The following is a 24,177-nucleotide window of genomic DNA, read 5'->3' as shown; positions in this document are numbered from 1 at the left end:
ATTCCCTATCTAGGGAAAGATGAAAGCAGGCCGGCTGGTCAACGGTTGTCTGAAAATATTGTGTTGCGTTTGATGGAGCCTTTTACGGGTAAAGGAAGAAATGTAACGACTGACAATTTCTTCACTTCATTGGCACTTGCAAACACCCTTTTGGCGAACAAAACCACTATTTTTGGTACGATGAATAAAATCAGACGTGAGATGCCCCCATGTACACAGGCACAGTCTGAAAGATTTTCCACCAAGGTGTTGCGGGCTGGAAAAATAACGATTTACCAGGCAAAACCTAAAAAAAAATGTATGCATCCTGAGCTCAATGCATCAGACAGTTTCAATTGATAATGGCACAAAGAAACTGCCTGAAACTGTTTCATATTACAACACGACTAAATGTGGCATTGATGTTATGGATCAAATGGCACGACTGTATTCGGTGAAGGGAGGCACCCGTCGTTGGCCTGTCGCGGTTTTCTACAACCTTCTAGACCTGGCTGCAATAAATGCACATATATTGTTCAAACAGTGCATGAACGTTAACCTGAGCAGACGAAGGTTTATTCTCGAGTTGGTAAAGGAGCTGTGTGCACAGCAGAAAATGGCGAAAGCGGCTAGAGCAGTGGCACAAAAGCGAATCTTACCTGAAGCTCCTTGCCCGCCCTCAAAAAGAAAACAATGTCAAGTCGGCAGATGTTCAGGGAACAAAACGTATGACATCTGCCAGACATGCAAGCGACTGGTCTGTGGCAAATGTGCAAAGACTGCACCTAAGCTGTGTTTTCAATGTTGAGTTGTGTGAAGCTGACACAAATCAAAACAAAGGGAACTTAATTTGAGGTGGGGAACGAAACTTATTCAATATACGCTAAAGAGAGACGGGATGCACCCGTTGTTGGCCTGTAGCTGTGTTCTACAACCTCCAAAACCTGGCTGTAATTAACAAATATTGTTCAAACAGTGCATGAACATTAACCACAGCGGTGGAGGTTTATTCTCAAGTTCACAATTCACTACATAACTGGAACTTAATTTGAGGTGAGGAACGGAACTTATGCAATATACGCTAAAGAGAGACGGGATGCACCCGTTGTTGGCCTGTAGCTGTGTTCTACAACCTCCAAAACCTGGCTGTAATTAACAAATATTGTTCAAACAGTGCATGAACATTAACCACAGCGGTGGAGGTTTATTCTCAAGTTCACAATTTACTACATAAATGGAACTTAATTTGAGGTGGGGAACGAAACTTATTCAAGTGGCTAAAGAGAGACGGGATGCACCCGTTGTTGGCTTGTAGCTGTGTTCTACAACATCCAAAACCTGGCTGTAATTAATAAATATTGTTCAAACAGTGCATGAACATTAACCACAGTGGTGGAGGTTTATTCTCAAGTTCACAATTCACTACATAACTGGAACTTAATTTGAGGTGAGGAACGAAACTTATGCAATATACGCTAAAGAGAGACGGGATGCACCCGTTGTTGGCTTGTAGCTGTGTTCTACAACATCCAAAACCTGGCTGTAATTAATAAATATTGTTCAAACAGTGCATGAACATTAACCACAGTGGTGGAGGTTTATTCTCAAGTTCACAATTCACTACATAAATGGAACTTAATTTGAGGTGGGGAACGAAACTTATGCAATATAAGCTACATGTAAATCAGCGAATGGTGATAATGCTCGGTGATAACACGGTCGTTAGGACATGGGATCACACATCGGCTATTCACCGATCAAACACCTCATTTGAAACGGCAACACAATACGGCGAGATAAAAGTGAACATTAGAGAGGAGAGAGGCAACTATATTCGTGAAGCCATCAAAAGTATCATTTTAATAATTTTGCATTTTGTTACGCAAAGGTACATAGCCTACCTTTTATAATGATATTTTTGTAATTAATTTTGCCTATTTATGCTTTTTGTTCTTTGTCTAACACAAAACATTATAGACATTTATTTGTAGATTTGTTATGTTCACCATAGCCTACAATTCACTAACATGCACAACTTTTAGACATTAAAACTTGAAATGGCGTAACATTGAGTATACAAACAAACTTGCTTTAGCTCGGTCTGCGGGCTTCACTTTGCTACTCTGAGTATCGAACAAGCTTTCTGTGGATGTGGGGGTGGAAGGCTGCAGCACAGTCTGTAGCATTAGCAAGACAAAAGACGTGAACGCTTCACAGTGGGGGTGCGGGCCAGTGGTAATATAGTGACATATATGCCAACAGAATAACACACAGACAAATAAGCAAACTATTACACTAACCAAGCAAACTATTACACTAACCAAGCAAACTATTACACTAACCAAGCAAACTATTACACTAACCAAGAAACAAAACTGAAACTATATTTTGCATTTACGTTTTCGCACAAACCAGGAAATGCAATATTAAACTAAACAAAACTGGCAATGGGGAAGCTACTGAGAACAAGGTCACAAGGCACTGATTCTAAAAGGTTTAGTCACATTAATTTGTTAACATATTGACGTTATGTGCAAATGTCACCATTACGAATATTTTGTTTGGGCGGCTCATTCTTCCTTTTGTGCAAAACGCCATCTAGCGTTAATTATGTGTCAGTACCAGCTCCCCTGTGTAAAGACTCAGCAGTCTTTTGACCGCCCGAGGCACGCTTTAAGTAGGTGAAAACAACACGGCGCTAGTAGGAGGTGACCGGCCCTCCGCGCTTCTAGGTATAAGTATGTAAATGAGGTGCGGCGCTTCTAGTGTTAAGGGTATAAGCGGAGATGGTACTGTCAATGTCATGTTACCTATTACAGTTTTTCTCAGTCGATTTGGTACGTTTCTCACATCATGATTTATATTGGCGTCACAAGTGCATTTCTCAAAACAGTTATCCCAAACAGCAAAACTCAATGAAACACCTGCAAGAACACACATCAATTACACATGAATTTATGTGTGAGACTGACAGCAAGAAATTGGGCTGGAATCAAATGTTTACAGAAATATTTTTCACTGTATTGTTTGCACTACAATTTGTTGACAAAAAAAAATCCCAATTCATAAAAGACAGACAACTGTTTGGGGGAAGACACGAAAATTAGAAACTTAATATAAACATTCACAACAACTTGAAACATAAGAAATCATAAGAAATTATAGTAACTTTTTTCTGCACATCCTGATACTCCTCTCTGGGCCACATGTTTTCATCCATGTCACACTAGATATCTTCCTGGAAGATCTTTGAAATGGAACTTTATACAGTTTGTTAAATGGTTTTTTCATGCTATCATGAAAGTTTTCATGAGGTTTTCCTACTTCCTGCTTTCCTCCTGTACAGACGCTTTTCTGTCAGCTCTGCCTGTCCTTTCATTTATTTGAGTTATATCTACAAGTTAAAGTTATTTTTACGAGTTAAAAGGATCCATTACTCATTACTTCACTTGGTAAGCATTTTTTACATTCCAACAGTCCGACACTGCGAGTGAGCCTTTTTTTGCGCCTCAACCTTGTGAGTAGTTTTTGTGCACTGTTTTTTCAGCAGCTGATATTGTTTTCAGCTGTGAAATACCTGCCAGAACTTCTTGGGTACTAATTTTGCACTTTGGATTTTTAACTTGGATATTTGAGCCTCGTGTGCCCGGTGCTTTTGCGATTATGGCTCATGCTTCCACATCATCTATTTGCTCTGAGTGTATCAAACTATCTCAGAGGGAAAGAATCCATACCTTACATTCTATAAGGGAAGAGGAAGAATATCTGGACTCGATTCTTGCCACACAAACCGCTGACAAAACCGTCCCTGTGACTGGCAAAGAAAGAGACGTTTCTCTCCATTGTCGCTGGGATGTGCTGGGGGCAAAGCCTAAGCTCATCTTGGCCTCAACTCCTAATCCCGTTAACAACAACAATGATAAGGGCTGGACTCTTGTTCGGGGGAAGGAACGTAGCAGAAACCAGCACAGCAGCGGCAGCAAGCAGCAATCTTCAGAAAAGAACATTCTTCTCGATAACAGATATGAAGATCTTGCCACAACAGAAGTAGCAGAAACTGAGCAGTCTCATCACAACATACTGCCTCCCTCTCCAGGACATCAAGGACATCAAGCACACCCCAATCAGCATCAGAGATCCGACTCCAGTCGGGCTGCTAAGCATGCAAATAACTCTGGCCATCTGCGGACCAACCACCAGGCTGCAAACTGTGTTAGCCAGTTGCATGCTAACAAGCATGCTAAGAGTCGTCCCAACCACCAGCTTGCAATTCGTGCCAATCGACAGCTATCTAATAAGCATGCTAATAGGGTTAGCCATCGGGATGCTAACCATGTTGGCCATCGGGGTGGTAACCATGCTAGCCATCGGGATGCTAACCATGTTAGCCATCGGGATGCTAACCATGTTAGCCGCCGAGGCATTAACGGTGAAACGAGACGAGGAACACCGCCACAGCCCAAAACGCTGCTAATTGGGGACTGTTAACAGTATTAAGGCCTTTTGCTTTCCTCGTGTTACTGTCTGTGAAGTGATACCCATGATTCCACACATATTGCATGACAATCCAGCTACGGAAAGACTGATTGTACATGTCGGCTCTAGCGATGTTTACAAACAACAGTCTGAGATTCTGAAACAGGATTTTAACCATCTGCTCGACATTCTGGAGTTTTCCCGGTGTGAAGTCTTCATTTCTGGACTGATACCAACTGCACGTCGAGGCAGTGGTCACTTTACCAGACTGCTGGCTCTAAACAGCTGGCTCACTACAGCCTGTGCACATCGGAAGGTAAACTTCATTGACAATTTCAACATCTTTTGGAGGCGTCCTGAGCTTTTTAAACCTGATCAGCTTCACCCTAACAGGGCTGGGACTCAAATGCTTGTGGATAATCTAATGTATGGAATCACTCACATGCGGAATCTGCTCCCAACCGCCAGCAGTAACGTCAGTAATGTCAGTCACAGGAGCTCACCGTCTCCTGTCAGAGAATCTGTCCACAGTCTCAGAGGTAAACTCCAGGAGATTGAAGAGGTTCCGCAACACTACAGTCTGCAGTCTTGTAGGAACTCACCTACTTCTCCTGCACACTCAGTAATTTCTCAGGTCTGACACACTGGAACCCATGCTCCTAGTCAGTGCTACATTCCAGTTATTTTAAATAGCCGGTGGCATGGCTCTCAGAATCGAAATAAAAATGTAGTCAGAAGAAAACATAAGGGCACAAAACATTGTGCAACAAACAAACAAAATTTGATCCCAGTGAAATGCACAAGTGATGTAGGCGATGCTGATCAAACACACCAAGTCTTCAAAGTCTCCTTACTAAGGGCGTACTCACACTAGGCACGGTTTGCTCGTTCCGTGCTGGGGCCCGGTTATCCCCCCTCCCCACTCCCCCTCTGGCCTGCACTCACACTCGCTTCAGCAACCCGGCCCGAGCACGCTTACGTCATCACAACGCCGCTTTATTTGGAAAAAAAGCGCGCTCGCACAACACTATGCAGTTCACGATTCTCTTTTTATTGTATTTTTGGAGTCGTTTTGGGAGTGCAGAAACACGGTGCAAGCACAGATTTATCGATAATTTAACACAAAGATTGTCTGCTAATCGCTTTGCCACTATGACTGTTTAACGTGAGCGTCGCATCACTAACGTCATGTTTGAGTTCCAGCGAAATGAACCAATCAGACGAGGCACCAAGCGGGCCCGGGCACGGATAGCGCTCACACTAGAAGCGAACCGTGCCCGAGTCCACATGAATCGTGCCCTGGCCCACCTCTTCAAGCGGGCCCGAGCACGGTTAACTGATCCGGGCCCGGGCACGGTTGGAGCGCTCACACTAGCCAAACGAACCGTGCTTCGGCAGGCAACCGTGCCCGGGCCCGGATCACAGAGCCTAGTGTGAGTACGCCCTAAATGTCCGCTCACTCACAAACAAGTCTTTTGTAATAGCTAAATTAATTGAAGATTACTGTCTGGACTTTCTTTTTGTAACAGAGACTTGGCTTGATAGCAATGGAGCAATAGTGCTAAATGAGGCTTCGCCTCCCGACTTTTAACTATTTTAATGTCTCCAGAGTAAATAAGAGAGGTGGTGGTGTTGCATGTTTTTACCATAAAGCATTCCGCTGTAAGCAGATCTCATTAGGGGAACATCCTACGTTTGAATATCTGGCAGTACAACTCAACAGTACTTATTCAGTTCTTTTGATTGTTATCTATCATCCTCCCAGACTACATGCAGATTTTCTTGAAATTTTGAAGAAATGCTTTTCTTGATTGTTTTAATTGCTGGGGAGTTTAATATTCACATGGATATATCCACAAATCCAATCACTTCAGAATTCATGAGGATGCTTAACTCTTTCGATCTCATACAGCATGTTTCAGGCCCAACTCATAAGCATGGCCACATTTTAGATTTGATCATTTCTAAACGTATAGAGGTTAATAATACTGAAATTACTGATGTTGCAATCTCTGACCATTTTGGTGTATTTTTCAATATGTCATTATCTACTAAAACACTCAGTGAAAAGCGTACAATAACCAAGCGTTATCTCAGTGCTGGCAGTGCCGTGGCCTTCACAGACATGATACAGTCCATCCCTTCCCTCTCAGAAAATGGGAATGAGCTAGTTGAAACATTCACACACAGAGTTAGGAACTGTATTGCTGCTGTGGCACCAAAGGTAACTAAAATAATCTCTGGTAAAATTAAGATGCCCTGGAGAAACACTCCATCTATTGTAAAATTTAGGCAAGATTGTAGGCAGGCTGAGAGACGTTGGCGAAAGTCAAAATTGCAAGTACATTTTGATATTTATAAAACAACAGTGAAGTGAAATCAGCAAGGAAAAACTATTTCTCTACCTTACTAAATTCATCCAATAATAACTCAGCTGTCTTGTTCAGAAGCATAGATCAGCTAGTAAACCCCACCTCCTGTAGCTTCCCCGAGACTGTCTCAGTTGAAAAATGTGAGGAGTTTGCTATATTTTTTAGGGACAAGATTACTAGTATAAGGCAGAACATAGCAACAAGCACTAATAGACCATCAACCCTTACATCAGTTACTCAGCCTAACTTTAATATGTCTTATTTCCAAGAAGTTGACATGGTAACACTACTTGATGTGATCTCATCACTAAAATCCTCTACTTGTGAACTGGACCCTTTACCAACAAGCTTTTTCAAGCAGGTTCTGAGCTCATTAGCAAATGAAGTTCTAACGATTGTTAATCAGTCTCTGCAATTGGGTGAATTCCCTAAAATTTTTAAAACTGCAATGGTTAAACCACTATTAAAGAACAGAACTCTTGATCCCACAATTCTTAATAATTATCGACCTATATCTAACCTTTCCTTTCTTAGCAAAATAATTGAAAAAGTAGTGTCAATCCAGTTGAATGACTATCAATCAATCAAAGTCAATCAAAGTTTATTTGTATAGCGCTTTTAACAACTCAAGTTGTCGCAAAGCAGCTTTACAGGGTTTACAAGGTTAACAATACTATGGGTCCAGAACCCTAATGAGCAAGCCAAAGGCGACAGTGTAGGCTCCGACTGCAGTGTTACTCCCCAGGTGAACCCTGGTATCAGCACATCCACCGGCAGCCAGACCATCCCCCAGGTGCCTGCAGGTGCCTGTATCCAATCGTCTTGGGTAGAGCCATGCAAGAAGATAGATAATACAGACTGAGTGGACATGAATTTAAACCACCATTGATTTAAATGTACGTAGCTCACGTGCCAGTGATCAGCATGTGGCTCCGGCAGACTAATCTATAGCAGCATAACTAAAGGGAGGGGTTCAGAGGTGACTACAGGCATGAGGGCTCACTGAAACATTGCTTTGCAGTCAAGTCATAGTCACAAATAGAGTGATGCCAAGACACAGCTGGATGACAGCATCAACATCTCAGATCACCAGAAATCTCAATGTCTGTGGGCCCCCAAGCCCCTACACCTTACAAGGGGAATTTTAGCTGAAGGCTTGACTAAACGGGTGAGTCTTAAGTCTAGATTTAAAGATTGGAACTGTGTCAGAATCTCGGATTGGAGCTGGAAGGCTATTCCATAATTGAGGGGCTTTAAAAGAGAAAGCTCTGCCTCCGGCTGTAGTTTTACTAATTTTTGGAACTAGGAGAAATCCAGCATTTTGGGAGCGCAAAGGGCGAGATGGGTTGTAGTAATCAATGAGTTCACTCAGATATTGTGGGGCAAGACCATTTAACGCCTTATAGGTTAACAGGAGAACTTTTAATTCAATGCGATATTTAATCGGCAGCCAGTGTAGTGCGGCGAGAGTGGGACTAATATGATCGAATTTCCTAGCCTTGGTTAGGACTCTAGCTGCGGCATTTTGTACAAGTTGTAGCTTCTTTATGGACTGTTTAGAGCATCCAATTAGAAGACTATTACAGTAGTCCAATCTCGATGAGACAAAAGCATGAACTAGCTTCTCTGCTTCAGCTAATGAAAGTAAGTGTCTCAGCTTGGCAATATTACGTAAATGGAAAAAGGCAGCCTTAGTGACATTGCATACATGTGTGTCAAATGAAAGATCAGAATCAATAGTGACACCTAAACTTTTTGCAGTAGATTTTGGTGTTACTGAAAAACCATCTAGGGTAAAGGGAATATCAGCCCAATTGCTTCTAACAGCTTTAGGCCCAAGAATCAGTACCTCAGTTTTGTCAGAATTTAGTTTAAGAAAATTAGACGCCATCCAGTTTTTAATATCCTGGACGCAGTTCTCAATCTTGAGAGTTGTGGTGGTATCATCTGGATTAGAAGATATATACAACTGAGTATCATCTGCGTAGCAATGGAAGCTAATACCATGCCTACGAATGATAGTGCCCAGTGGTAGCATATATAATGAGAATAATATGGGGCCCAGTACAGATCCTTGTGGGACACCATACTTTACTTTAGAATGCTCAGAGCATTCGTTATTTACTAGCACAAATTGGTAACGATCTGTCAGGTAGGACATGAACCAGGAGAGTGCTTGACCTCTTATGCCAATGAGTGTCTCCAGTCTATTAAGTAGAATATTATGATCAATGGTGTCAAAAGCAGCACTGAGGTCTAGCAGTATGAGAAACGAAATGTGTCCTTTATCAGAGGATATTAAGAGATCATTCAGTACTTTAGTTAGTGCTGTTTCAGTGCTGTGATGAGCTCTAAATCCAGACTGAAATAACTCTAAGACATGTTCTGTCTGTAAGAAGGAAGAGAGTTGTGAAGAAACTACTTTCTCTAAAATTTTGGATATGAATGACAGATTAGAAATTGGCCTATAGTTGGACAGTTCTTGGGGGTTAAGACCAGGTTTTTTAATTAGCGGCTTGATGACTGCAAGTTTAAATGAACTGGGAACGTAGCCCAGGCTCAGAGAATAATTTATTATAGTAAGCAACGGTTCTACATTGCTGTGCAGTAATTCTTTAAGTAGATGTGTTGGTACAGCATCTAGTATGCATGTGGAGGGTTTAGCAGATTTCACCAGTGAAATAAGCTCCTCACGACCAATTGGGGAGAAGGACTCTTAACAGGGCATCAGAGCTGACCAGACAGCTGTCAAGGTGCATTGGCATGTTCACAGGCTCTGAGATAGCACTACTAATGTTTTCCCTAATTTTATCAATCTTATCATTAAAGAATTTCATAAAATTGTTACTGCTACACTCTAGTGGAATAAGAGAATTGTTTTGTTCATGACTCCTCGTAAGGCTGGAAACAGTTTTAAAAAGGAGTCCTGAATTGTTTTTATGTTTTTCTATTAAGGCCGATAAGTATAAGGACTTTGCCGTATGGAGGGCATGCTTATATTCAATAAGGCTGCTTTTCCATGATAGTCTATACACTTCTAACTTCATATTTCGCCATTTACGTTCCAGGATCCGCGCGGCTCGTTTGAGGCTACGCGTGTGCTCATTGTACCATGGCGCTATTCTTCTCTCCGTGGCTCTCTTATATCGTAGTGGTGCAACTTTGTCTAAAGCTGTACGAAGGGAAGTCTCAACGTGCTCGGTGAAACGCTCTAGTCCTTCCGGAGCTACAAGTGGATCAGTGTTTGTCAGACCCGGTAAAATATCAGTGAGCGCGGCTATGGTGCTGGGTGTTATAGCTCGTTTAATTTGATAGCGGGGTGGCCGATGAACACAGACTATCAATCAATCAATCAAAGTTTATTTGTATAGCGCTTTTAACAACTCAAGTTGTCGCAAAGCAGCTTTACAGGGTTTACAAGGTTAACAATACTATGGGTCCAGAACCCTAATGAGCAAGCCAAAGGCGACAGTGGCGAGGAAAAACTCCCTATGATGGTGGGAAATAGGAAGAAACCTCAGGAGAACCAAGACTCAAAAGGGAACCCATCCTCCATTGGGCGGCCCGTTAACACACAAATACACAAGTCACACACAATTCACACAATCAGACTAGGTAAAAGGTAGAATTGAAAGTTCTGGGTTTTGATATTGTCACTGTAAATGTCTGTTGATGAATGCCAGGCTTTCATTCCGTGTCGGAGCAGTGATGCTGGTCTATGTCAAAGTAAATCAAATAAATGACACTTTTCAATCTGGTTTCAGAGCTCTCCACAGCACTGAAACAGCCCTAGTTAAGGTAGTAAATGACTTGAGATTGAATAAGGATACAGGCAAACTGTCCTTTTTCTGCTAGATTTAAGCGCCGCTTTTGACACCATTGATCATGAAATACTTCTTGATCGACTACAGAGCTGGGTAGGCCTTAGTGGCTTAGTCTTAGACTGGTTTAGATCATACCTAACTGGGCGTGATTACTATGTAGCATTAGGTACCTCTTCCTCCACCCGTCAAAAAATAACTTGTGGCGTCCCCCAAGGATCAATTCTTGGGCCGTTACTATTCAACCTATATATGCTTCCGTTACCACACATCATTAATAAACATGGTATTAGTTATTATCAATATGCAGATGACACTCAACTGTATATCTCGCTAGAACCTAAAGCCCTAAAATCAATTTGCTCACTGTTTGACTGTATAGATGATATACAGACATGGATTTCTGACAATTTTCTACAGTTAAATAAACAGAAGACAGAGGTTCTTGTTCTTGGCAGTGATTCACAGAGGAATGATGTCCAGACTTATTTAAATCAAATGAATCTGAATGCCAGACAATGTGTTAAGAACCTGGGCGTCACCTTTGATAATGAGCTCAACTTCAAATCACACATCATGACTACATGCAAGACAGCTTATTTTCACCTTCGAAACATCGCTAAGGTACGAGATATGCTCTCTCCTGCTGACAGTGAAAAACTTGTCCATGTATTTATCACATCAAGGCTAGATTATTGTAACACTGTTCTATCTGCTCTTCCAAAGAGCTCTATTTAGCACCTACAGCGAGTTCAGAATGTGGCTGCAAGGGTTCTGACCCACAGGAGAAAGAGAGATCATATTACACCTGCACTCCACTCACTGCACACTGGCACACTATGGGCCCATTAATACCAACTGAGCATTGTGTCAACGCCACAGCCTACCTGAGTATTGTTGCTGACCATGTCCATCTCTTTATGACCACAGTGTACCCATCTTCTGATGGCTACTTCTAGCAGGATATTGTACCATGTCATAAAGCGTGAATCATGTCAGACTGGTTTTTTGAACATGACAATGAGTTCACTGTAATCAAATGGCCTCCACAGTCACCAGATCTCAATCCAATAGAGCACCTTTGGGATGTGGTGGAACAGGAGATTCACATCATGGATGTGCAGCCGACAAATCTGCAGCAACTGTGTGATGCTGTCATGTCAATATGGACCAGACTCTCTGAGGAATGTTTGCAGTTGTTGAATCTATGCCACGAAGGACTGCAGCAGTTCTAAAGGCAAAAGGGGGACCAACCTGGTATTTGCAAGGTGTACCTAATAAAGTGGCTGTAACGTTTGGAAGAGAGAGAGAGGGATCCTTATGCAAAAGCACAGTGCTCTTTATTTGGCAGATAGATACAACCAGAGAATGCGAGATGTTAATGCATAAACGGAGTTGATCTACTGTCGTTTGTTGAGAGTGGTCTATCCGGTCCGGGGTCGTAACGGGAAGGCAGAGTCCGTACGGTACCTGAGGGCTAGGCAGGAGACGGGGTCGAGGGAACCGGCAGAGTATGATAACGCTCGGTATGCAACATGGTTGGCAATACTTCGCGACAAGGTGTTGTGATGACAGTGTATATGAATGCCTGGAATGTGGGTGTGGTGATGAGGAACAGCTGAGTCCTTAATGGCTATCAGGTGACATTCCTGACAGTGGCCGGTGAGTGTATAGCCATTAGTATATAGAGAAAAACCTTTTACTGTGCTGCTGTTAAGAGATTTCCATACACGCAATACAGTCCAACTCTATACACCAGTCAAGGTAATGAAAACTCTCCTAGTAGTTTATCTGCAGGATAAGTTCTAATTAGACATTGATCAGGACTACTTTTTGACTGGGTGCCTAAAGCACAAGGTAGCATGTGCATATGTAAAATACAATGCTTGTCTGTTTAAATTAAAACACATGAGCTGAATTATTGTTAAAACCATACATAAAATGAGCAAACAAGTAAAAATAAATACATAAAAAACATAAAAATGACAAAAGCTTGAAATATTAACTGATAAGGTGAATTGTGGTAAATATTTAGTAAAGGTGTTCTTATCCAAACACCATTTGTATATCAAGAGTTGTTGTTACGAAGTGACCAAACAGAGAGTGATCCAATTGGGGGAAAAGTGCCACTTTTATTAGCACAGAGATTGTTCACAATATCCAAGTAAGAATTGGCACGTATACGAACACAGAGCAATAAGGTGTTGTCGGGTAAGTCAGGCCGGTCCAAGGTCATATTGGGGGGGCAGAATCCATGAGGTACAGGAGGGCTAGACTGTAAGCGAGGTCTGGGGAGGAAGCAGAGGTCAGAACATGGGAAATCAAACAGACTAGTGAAACGCACGGTATGCGACATGAGTCTGCAATACTTCGCAACCAGGAAGTGGAGAAGGGAGTGTATAAAAAGTAGGCAGGAGGGAGTGGCAACTGGAGACAGGTGTGGCTGGTTAATGAGACGGAGTGATCAGGTGCTATTACTGACCGCTGTACTGTATTGATAATTTTTGGAAAAGAAAATGGGAAAACAAATAAAAAAACTCAGAAGATGAAGACACTAAGGGTCAGTTTACTATGTGTGTTGCATGTGCTGATTGATTTTTGCATGCACAAGTGGAATTAATACTGATTCATCAAATTTGCACAGAAGCCTTTTTGCAAGTGAAGACAATGAGCACAATTGTGACGCGCTCGAAGGAGGAGACACAACGAGCGTCATACGGTGAACATGAAACGATTTATTAACAAATAGACACAAACTCCGTGTGGAGGATGAGCACAGCTCTCCGACACTCACACAGACACGATCTTTAGACAAAGACGAGCACAAGACATTGCACGAACGCACATTAAATAGGTGATTAACACAGACCCTCGTGATCTCGAGACAAGGCACAGGTGATACTACGAACACGCTCACGGACAACCCACACCCACGGAAGTACTAATATGGACATAACAGCATGCAGACAACATAGAGGCACGCCCACAGGGAAGGGACCGGGACTGTCACCGTAACAGAACCCCCCGCCAGGGGCTCGCTACTCCCGGAGCGTCCCGCGCAGCTGGAAAGCCCCGACCCTACACCGACGGGCAGGTCCGGAGCCGCCGGGATCACGAGCCTCCGAGAGCCATCTCCCCCGATGGAGGGAACCGCCACGAACAGTCCTAGTACACCCTCCCTGGGAAGACAGGGGAAAATACATTAAACAATGGCACAGTCACAAACACGCACATGGGAACATTCAACACGAAGGGCACAAAAGGGAACAGGGGGTTCTGGAGAAACATAGGGACTGACACACAGACAGGGACAGGCAGCCACAACAACGTTTGGGCTGCCTGCCAGAGCGCTAACGGTGGTGCTATCCCTACTGGGACTGCACGCGGAGCGGGTGCTTCTGGCGGAACAGGCGGCGGAGTTCCTCCAGTCCCCGGCGCCGCGCACCCAGCGCGCGTTGCGCTTTTCGGTGCGCCCCTGGACCTTGCGCCCGGTGGCCTCCCTCGGGGTGCGTCAACCGCCTTCTTGGGCGCCACCGGAGCCGAGACTCGGCGTCGTGTGCTGGCGGGTATCCGCGGCGTCTCCAGAGGCGCGCAGAACCCCCACCTCGGACCGCTAGCTGCGCCGACTCCCTCTCGCGCTCCTGAGGTCCTCGCCGCCTCACCCCCTGACGTGTCCATCAGCTCCTCCTCCTCCGAGACGCTCCGATCCACGGACATTGGCTCCCCCGTGGTCGAGTCGCGGGAACGGCACATGCTGCTCACCACTGAGAGGGACCAAGGGACCTCCTTCCCAAGCTTGACGGTGTTCCCCGAACAACCAGAGGCGCTGTCCTCCCCCTCGCTCTCATCGTCGTACTCCGAGGATGGTGCACAAACGGACTGAGGGTGGCTAGCATCCTCCTCCTCCCCGCAACACTCGGTAAGGACCGAGCGGATGGAAGGGGTAGGGCTGACGTCTTCCTCCGTACCGCGGCGCTCGGTGAAGTCCGAGTGAACGGATGGAGGTGGACTGGCCTCTTCGTCCGCACCGTAGGGCTCGGTGGAGTCGGAGTGAAGGGATGGAGGTGGACTAGCATCTTCTTCCGTACCCTCTCCGTAGTATACTGTTGGTGCTGAGTATAACGAGGGCGTGGGGCTGACCCCCTCCTCATCCGACGTCCGGGGAGCCGCACACACGGAGGGGTAGCCGCTAGCCCCACCCTCGCTTTCTTCCTCTGAGTGTACGGAGGAGGGGGGACTTCCCTCCTCATCGGACTCACTGCTCCCGAACTCATTCTCGGGGGAGGACATGACGAGAGCGCCTACGCTTACATATACAGGCGCACCTGACTCTTCTTCTGGGTCTGCCAGTGTGGAAGCGCAGCGCCTCACGCTCCACAGCTTCTCGGCGGCCAGTCGGAAGCACTCCGCCTCTAGCCCGTCTTCGGCCGCCTGGGCTTGACGTAGCAGGCGCGCACATGCTGGATCCTGCAGCATCTCCTCTTCAGGTGCTGGTACTTCACCGCGACGCACAGGGGAAGAGGCGTGACGGCGCTTAGCCTTCTTCTTCCCCTTCTTGTGTGCGGCTGTATACCCTGGCATCTCTTTTTGGGCTCGTATTTCTGTGACACGCTCGAAGGAGGAGACACGACGAGCGTCGTACGGTGAACATGAAACGATTTATTAACAAATAGACACAAACTCCGTGTGGAGGACAAGCACAGCTTTCCGACACTCACACAGACACAAAGCTTTAGACAAAGACTAGCACAAGACATTGCGCGAACGCACATTAAATAGGTGATTAACACAGACCCTCATGATCTCGAGACAAGGCACAGGTGATACTACGAACACGCTCACGGACAACCCACACCCACGGAAGTACTAATATGGACATAACAGCACGCAGACAACATAGAGGCACGCCCACAGGGAAGGGTCCGGGACTGTCACCGTAACAACAATGTCAACAGTGAACTGCACATTGAGCAGCTCTCACTTCATGGATGTGCATTTTAAGGAGACAAACAAAAAATTGAATCACAAAATTAGGGGAATCTTTAATGCAAATTAACAATCTGCTGCAATTTACTAATGACAATTGTCAAAAAAAGGTTTTATGTTGGAAAACAAGCCCAGTTACTTTTGTCTAGACTAGTTAATAGTCATAAAAAATCATGGGGGGTGGGGAGGGTGCTGCTGTTGGTTTTCATGGGACTAGGGGTGAGGGGGGAAGTGCCGTTGTGTGCCATGTCTACTGAGATCTTCTGGTGAAATATAAAATAGCGGGTATTTTATTTATAAACTAGCAGGCGCTGGCCGGATGCATATGTCATGGAAATGTTAACCTTAGGTCTGCGGTGTCTGTAACTACATATATATGTGTGTGTGTGTTTGAAAATTTGAAGTAGATAATAATAATAAAACGTTTTTCAGGTGTACAGTCCTATCTAGATGATTGCAACAAACCATGTCACTTTATGGATGTGTGTGTTTGTGTGTGTGTGCATGCGTGTGCGCACGAGCGTGTGTGTGTGTGTGTGTGCATGCATTTGCATGCATGTATGCGTGTGTGTGCGTGTGTGTGTTAGAAATGCACAGAGTACTGGCCAGAAGATAGTGTAAGCTGCGAAGGCATTGAGATTACTGTCAAACAGTTAATCCAGGCAGATGACTACAGTCTAAGGATCTTCACTGTGAAGGTCAGTAACAGTAAAGGTCAATGTTTGGGTAATGTATATAATTAAGATAACTAAGATATTATTAGACATATAAATGTATATAATACATATGTGATATGTATGACCTCGCATCCTTAAAGTTTTTAAAAGCTGGAGTGTGTGTGTTGCTGTGGGTGTGTGTGTGTGTTGCTGTGAGTGTGTAGTATGAGGAGGAGGTGCGCTGTCTCAGGCACTATTGGTACACGTCATGGCCTGATCAGAAAACTCCAGACAAAGCTCCTCCTCTTCTACAACTGGTCCAAGAAGTAGAAGCAGCCCGGAAACAGGCCATGTCCTACAGTGGTCCAGTCATTGTCCACTGCAGGTACATTACCAATTACATTTAATATTTCACACATCCTCACTGCAAGTCCATGAAGATAAAAACAGGATAATTTCTATCTTGCCTATACAGTGTTATCTTTCACCATTTTGTCCATGTGTTTGTGTTAAGTTTATGACTCTTCTCAGTGCAGGAATCGGACGCACCGGGTGTTTCATTGCCACTGCTATCCTGTGTGAACAGCTGAGATGTGAAGGAGTTGTGGACATCTTGAGAACCACTAGCCAGCTGCGTTTGGACCGGTATCAATATTGCACATTGCATGGCGTAGTGTGAGTGTGTTATTAATTTCATATTTGCTTGAACAGTAATAAATAATCTTCTTTTGTATATAGGGGAGGCATGATTCAGACAGCGGAGCAGTACCAGTTTGTGCATCATGTGCTCAGCCTTTATGAGAGGCAGTTGAATCAGAGATCAGAAGAGTAGCACCTCCTGCATACCCTAACCATCAGTCTATCAGCACCTCACATCTGCCTGCACCAGACCTGAGCCAGTCATGCATACTTTCTCTTCCTGCTAGGCTGTATTAAACAAGGATCTTTCATGTATGAGGTTACGTGTGCACCTGCAAGACTTCAACTCAGGACTTCAACTCCCACAGAACCCTTATCTGCCTTTTGAATCAGTAAGACTTCACAGGGCATCATAGAGGACTACTGTTTTTCTCCCCTAGTTTGATTGCCAGTGTCAATTCCAACCTGCTGTCTAGGCCTTCCCTTACATGACACCTCCCAGCATGAGAAGATGAGGGCTAACGCCTGCTTCCTCCACAGCAATGTTCATGAGAAGATGAGGGCTAACGCCTGCTTCCTCCACAGCAGTGTTCATGCTGCTGCAGTGTTATCAACTCTGAGGAGAGTACCAACTGCCCAATTCATCAACATGGCCTGACCTATTAACTATTTGGAAATAATCTAAATATTTTTATAATGCCACACCAATACAACCACAGGCCTAACACATTAATTAAATGTCAAACTGCAATGGCCAAACTACAAGAAATGGTAGTAAGCAATGTTATACTTATTCTCACAGTATCTCTAAAACAGCTGTGAAGTGCCTTGGTAAAGCCCCAAACGTTTTTTCATCTGCTGTTAGATTTAAAATTTGGAAGAAATAATCTTACTCCACTACTCAACTGCAAAGAAACATCTAGCACATGTTTCTGAAAAACATCAACAAAAAACAGAAAACTTAGAAACACAAAAATTCAAATAATTATCTACAGTATACACCTTCATAACTGGATGCCTAAATCAATTAAAGTGTTCTCAAAAAGAGTTTGGACAGTCAAAGTAAATACATATATATTTTTATATACTACAGGTTTTAATAATAATTTTTTTTTCCTCAATCATTTTTTCCTCTCTTTAATCTACACAAAGCCTATTAAAACTCCAAAATGGAGAACTTGAATCAAGAATGGACCAAATGAATCAAGAATGGCTTTGTTGTTCTCAACAATATCATCAAAAAACATTATTAATGCCAGATTAAATATTTAATTTTACAAAAATACATTTACACATAATCAATTTGCATGCGTGTGTCTTAGCTTGTATTAGACTACTCAGAACCGTTCTCTCAGCTCTGAGAGGAACAACAATGTGTGTGTATCTTTGTCTGCTCAGAAATGAGAGAGTGATTAAGTACAAATTGAGTTTGGCTTAAACCTTTGCAGTTGCAAAGGTTTGCAGTTGGTTGGCACAGGTCCATGTAGGTCTCTACTTCAACCCACTGCAACATAATTTTCGGTCTTCTCTAGATATACTTTGAGGTTCTTCTCTATTTTGGGGGGTTTCTGGCATCTCTTTTTCAAGGAAATTTGTGGGAAGTGGGCTTAGAAACTTTACAGATGGTTGTATAACTTCCCACTTTACTCTGAAGATTTCCTTTTACACCACCTTTTACTTAATGGTTTATAAATGTAAATGTGCCATATTTGTCAATTGTGATTTTCACCCCAATCGAAATTTGTCCTCCACATTTACCCATCTGTGTAGTTAGAACACACACACACACACACACACACACACACTAGTGATTACAAGGGGTCTGAGGTGCCCGGAGCTGTGGGCAGCCCTAGCCCGGCGCCCGGGGAGCAGTTGGGGTTAGGTGCCTTGTTCAAGGGCACCTCAGTCATGGCCTCAGGCCTGGGAATTGAACCCCAACCATCCGGTCACAAAACCAGTTCCCTACCACAAGACCATGACTGCCCCATAAATACATACATATAAATAAATAAATAGTGACTTTCATGAGTCAGATTCAAAATGACATTAAAATAACTTTGCCATAGTAAAAGAAATAGAACAGAGAAACAAATCTGGGGTCCTTCTAATAGAGCAGTCAGACAATTATTATTCCATATTATTTCATATTACAATATTTCTAAATACTTTTGTAGCATCATCTGTTGAGACTGATTTATATTTATTTGTTTATTTAGCCATTTTCTATTTGTTATTTATCATCTGGAGACTAAGAAGTGACAAAAATCAGTTTTTAATAATTTTTCAAGTGAAACAATTTACCTTTATTGGAATATAGAATGTAAACATTTAAATCACGTAAATTAAATACTTTTCCAGTAGTCATAGTAGCAGCAGCAGCCAGTTTGTACTAGTGCAAGAAGTTCAATTGAGTGCCTATTGATGGGCTTAACATTCACTGGGTGGGAGCTGCAAATGTAACTTTATATTTATATAACTATATATTATAAATTTAAATACTCATAAAACTGGAATTCTTAAGGTCATGTAATTCCTAAAGTTGTTTGTAAATTACCAAGAGTAATCTTTATTGGGAAATGCATGATTATATATTACATATTATTATTATTATTATTATTATTATTATTATTATAAAAGGTTTTTCTATCCCTAACATTCTAGATGTATTTTAGATGGCCAAATGATGATTTCCAAATCATAAAGCAATTTTCTGATACTTTCTAAGACAGTAACACATTTTTAGCACATTAAAACTACTCCATTATTACATCAACACCAAGAAATGCATGAAGGAGAAAAGGGTCCAGCACAGTATTTCTTATATTTCTTATTATTCCCTTTTTTCATCACAATATAAATCCTGATATTACATGCATACTGAGGTTTTAGAATGTATTTGCACTGCTCATAGCTTCCTTTCTGGCACTATACTTGTCTTATTTCAGATATGATGCATAAAATTAACTGATTATAGTGTATCACAGTATTATAATTATGTTGCATATTTGTGACCTTCAGTCTATAATACCACACACTCCATATTGAAGAGATGTAACCAGTAACAAGAGGTTAGCACAGGGTTTTTATAGCACACTAAGCTCACAAAGGGTGCAATCCTGCCCATTGCACATTGAACAGCAGCACTGGTTGAGAACAATGTTGCAAAAATAAAAATTGACCACTGAGGGTCTTTGAGCTTACAATAAAAATGTTTTAGCATGCAATACACATTTCTTGCCATACTTTTCTTTTAATATTGTGCAGTACAAGGAAAGGGTGGGGAGAGTGGCCAGTGACTGTATTTAAAGAATAAAGCCTGTGGCCCTATTATGGCTCACTGCATAAAGAAATACAACATTTTCTGACAGGGTGATGTCAGGTGAGGTCAGACAAAACATCAACTTGAATTACGTACTGGCAGCTCACCAATTTTAAAACAAATGCGAAACGTATAATAGGTTCAAACTAGATGCCATGTAGGTATAATAAACAGTGAGGAAAATAAGTATTTGAACATCCTGCGAGTTTGCGAGTCTCCCACTTAGAAATCATGAGGGGTCTGAAATTTTCATTTTAGGTGCATGCCCACTTTGAGATACATAATCTAAAAAAAAAAAAATCCAATCAGCAAAAATTGTGTTATACCAATCAGCAAAAAGTCTGGCCTTCAAAGATCTGTTTGTCCGCACCTAAAAAGTCCACCTCCACTCCACTTATTGTTACTAAATTAGAAGCATATGTTTGAGGTTGTTAGCTGCATAAAGACACCTGTCCACCCCACACAATCAGAAAGACTCCAACTACTAACATGGCTAAGACCAAAGAGCTGTCCAAAGACACCAGAGACAAAATTGTAGACCTCTACAAGACTGGAAAGGGCTATAGGGCAGTTGCCAAGCAGCTGGGTGAAAAAAACATCAACTGTTGGAGCAATTATTAGAAAATGGAAGAGGCTAAACATGACTGTCAGTCTCCCTCGGACTGGAGCTCCATGAAAGATATCACCTCGTGGTGTAGCAGTGATCCTAAGAAAGGAATTAGCCCATAACTACTCGGGAGGAGCTGGTCAATGACCTGAAGAGAGCTGGCACCACTGTTTCCAAGGTTACATGGAAAGGCGGGTAATACTCTAAGACGTCATAGTTTAAAGTCATGTATGGCACGGAAGGTCCCCCTACTTAAATCAGCACACGTCCAGGCCCGTCTTAGGTTCACCCATGACCATTTGGATGATTCAGATGAGTCATGAGAGAAAGTTCTGTGGTCAGGTGAGACCTAAATAGAACTTTTTGGTCTGAATTCCACTCGCCGTGTTTGGAGGACAAAGAATGATTAGTACCATCCCAAAAACACCATCCCTCATGTGAAGGATCATGCTTTGCCGGTGTTTTCTGCACATGGTACAGGACGACCACTGTATTAAGGGATGATTGGGACTATGTATTGTGAGAGTTTGGGGAACAACCTCCTTCTTTCAGATAGAGCATTGAAGATGGGTTGTGGCTGGGTCTTTCAACTTGACAATGACCCAAAGCACACAGTCAGAATAACCAAGGAGTGGCTCCGTAAGAAGCATATCAAGGATCTAGAGTGGCCTAGCCAGTCTCTAGACCTAAACCCTATAGAAAATCTGTTTCTCAGTGACAGCCCAGAAACATGGCTGATCTGGAGAAGATCTGCGTGAAGGAATGAGCCAAAATCCCTGCTGCAGTGTGTGCACACCTGGTGAAAATCTACAGGAAACATTTGACCTCTGTAATTGCAAACAAAGGATATTGTACCAAATATTAACATTGATTTTCATAGGTGATCAAATACTTATGTACTGCAATGACATACAAATTATTAAAAAATCATACATTGTGATTTCTGGATTTTGCTTTTATATTATGTCTCACAGTGGACATGCACCTAAGGTAAAAATTGTAGACCCTTCCATGATTTCTAAATGGGAGAACTTGCAAAGTTGCAGGGTGTTCAAATGCTTATTTTCCTCACTGTACAACACCTAGCAGAATTGATAACACAACATAGTCAGATTGTTTTTCTACATTTTCTTTTTCACCCACAGCCTAGTCCAACACAGGCTAAAACTTCCAATTAATGAAATAAATGTCACAAACTATTTCACAGACTACATTTAACACAGATATAAACACATTTTCCTGTTTTCATGACATATGCCCCACTTTGTTTAATCATCCAGCAGTAATATTAATCATTTGAAAGCGAACAAAATGAAGGAATTAATTATAAAATGGCACTGCTGGATATATTTACAAATAGAGATTTTTCATCTCAAGTGTCACGGTACAGACCTTGACCCCTCCCTTCGGGCATGTGTATGTGTAGCCTTCGTCCATTTATGTATTTCCTTTGGGTGTGGTTCTGGGTGTGTGTGTGTGTTCATCCGTCACACCTGTTTTCATTATGTGTTGCATTGTTTGTTTATTTTAAGGATTTAATGTGTGTGAGTGTTGTACTTGTCACTCATCTTTATCAGAGTCTTTTCTGGTTAGTTTGTGTTCGTATATGTGCCCTTTGGCTTTTGCTAGCGCTGCATGTGCTACAACAACCTTGAATAAAAGGTTGTTTTTATTTAGTGTTAAAGTCAGCATAACAACAAAGTCTGGAAGTCCTATCAACTTGATACCTGTGTACAATCTTTGAATTCAGTGCTGACAAAGTCGGCAGAATTTGTGGAAAAATATATTGTACTCTGTAATTGTTACAACTGGGTGAGGGAGACTGAATGATCTTGCAAGAGATCTTGATATGCTTAATAGTAAATCATTATAAGTATACACAAAGACACTACAACCAGAGAAACCAAACACTACTGAAAGTAATAACATGACATATCTAACAGAACACACTAACACATTAAGTAACAGAGACATAAACTTGGGCACAAGATAGCAGCTGAAGCACAAACAAGCATTACCACACAAATTACACACAATGTACTTACAATGACCAACAACACAACTGGCAAAACACAGGACTTAAATACACAGACAAACCAATAACCCAATGAGACACACCTAAAAACTATGACGAGGAGGCCGAGTACAAGGGAGGGACATGAAACTACACACAATAAGGAATTAAAAAATAAAAGCACAAAGAGGAAACCAGAGGGGTATTCCAGAAAGCGGGTTAATTGAAGAAACCGGGTAAGTAAACTCAGAGTTAACAAATACTCAGGGTTTTCCGTTCCAGAAACCAAGCTTAGGGAGAACCTGAGTCAGTTACTATAGCAACTTACGCTCTGAAGCTAACCTGCTTGCTGGCAGGTTAACTTGAACCTAAACCCGAGGTTACAAACATGTCATCATGACGTGTCCTTTCCTCAAGGATCATGTGGATATTGAAGCTCAGTTTATTTGCCGAGCTCATCGGGAATGCCTTATAAAACTCTGAATAGACATTTTTTTTAATGAACGTTATCGTTTTTCAGCACAATCCATGACTTACATTAGTAACATTATTAAGCGTCACATTTCAAATATTATACATCGCAGATCAGCCCTCAGTTCTCTCCAGATTTTTTTTTTTGCTCGTTGGAGTTTTCTTTATAGTGTAGGAGATGCGGAATCTGTCAGCAAAGCTACTGTATGTCGGTCTATCCGAAAAGTATGTCTGGCATTAAAACGACTAGTGCCCAGTTTTGTCTCCTGGGCATAAGCCAGTTATGGACATCAAAGAGGAATTCCACAATATTGTAGGTTTGTCTTTAATTAACACAGACAATAAAGAAATTAAGCAAAGGAGAAGCAATATATAACAAACTTTATTTACTTCATTTAATTTTTAAGGATTTCCTAGAGTCATTGGCTGCATTGATGGAACCCACATATGCTACCTATTATAGCACCATTAAAACAAGGCGATTACATAAACAGAAAATCCATCCATAGCATTAATGTACAGGTACTAACCTTTATAACCCTTAATGAATAATGTACTTATCTTTAATGGTAACAAAAATAACGTAGCTATTGTAACTGACCATTCTCCTCCCCATCAAGATCATATGTGATGTTTCCCACCTCATCACAAATGTTGAAGCCAGATAGCCAGGATCCATGCATGATTCCACACTGTACAACAAATTTGAACAGGGTAGGCCTGTGGTAGTTTTGTTCACATGCAGTGTAAATCATTGCAAACCCTAGTGCGAATATAGGACACTATGACTGCCTCCTTCATAGAGACAGAGGGTATCCCTGCCTGTTCTATACCTCA

At 42.3% G+C, this 24,177-nt stretch overlaps 1 protein-coding gene across 4 annotated transcripts in view; it reads left to right on the top strand.

Annotated features, from left to right (window-relative positions):
• Nucleotides 1-19,479, top strand: part of ptpn5 (protein tyrosine phosphatase non-receptor type 5) — a 182,497-nt gene extending 163,018 nt beyond the window's left edge. For 3 of the 4 annotated variants that reach the window (XM_077006761.1, XM_077006961.1, XM_077006842.1), the window contains 4 exons: nucleotides 16,222-16,332; nucleotides 16,515-16,675; nucleotides 16,822-16,935; nucleotides 17,029-19,440. In XM_077006761.1, coding sequence (XP_076862876.1) covers nucleotides 16,222-16,332; nucleotides 16,515-16,675; nucleotides 16,822-16,935; nucleotides 17,029-17,122 — 480 coding nt within the window. In that variant the 3' untranslated portion in view covers nucleotides 17,123-19,440. Of the gene's footprint in view, nucleotides 1-16,221; nucleotides 16,333-16,514; nucleotides 16,676-16,821; nucleotides 16,936-17,028 lie in introns of all 4 variants that reach the window. The other variant, XR_013131009.1, reaches the window with a different exon arrangement.
• The last annotated feature ends 4,698 nt before the right edge of the window (nucleotides 19,480-24,177 follow it).

The sequence above is a fragment of the Brachyhypopomus gauderio genome, chromosome 1, assembly GCF_052324685.1.
Source record: "Brachyhypopomus gauderio isolate BG-103 chromosome 1, BGAUD_0.2, whole genome shotgun sequence".
Lineage (NCBI taxonomy): Eukaryota > Metazoa > Chordata > Actinopteri > Gymnotiformes > Hypopomidae > Brachyhypopomus > Brachyhypopomus gauderio.
This window is presented reverse-complemented; position numbering and strand designations above follow the sequence as displayed.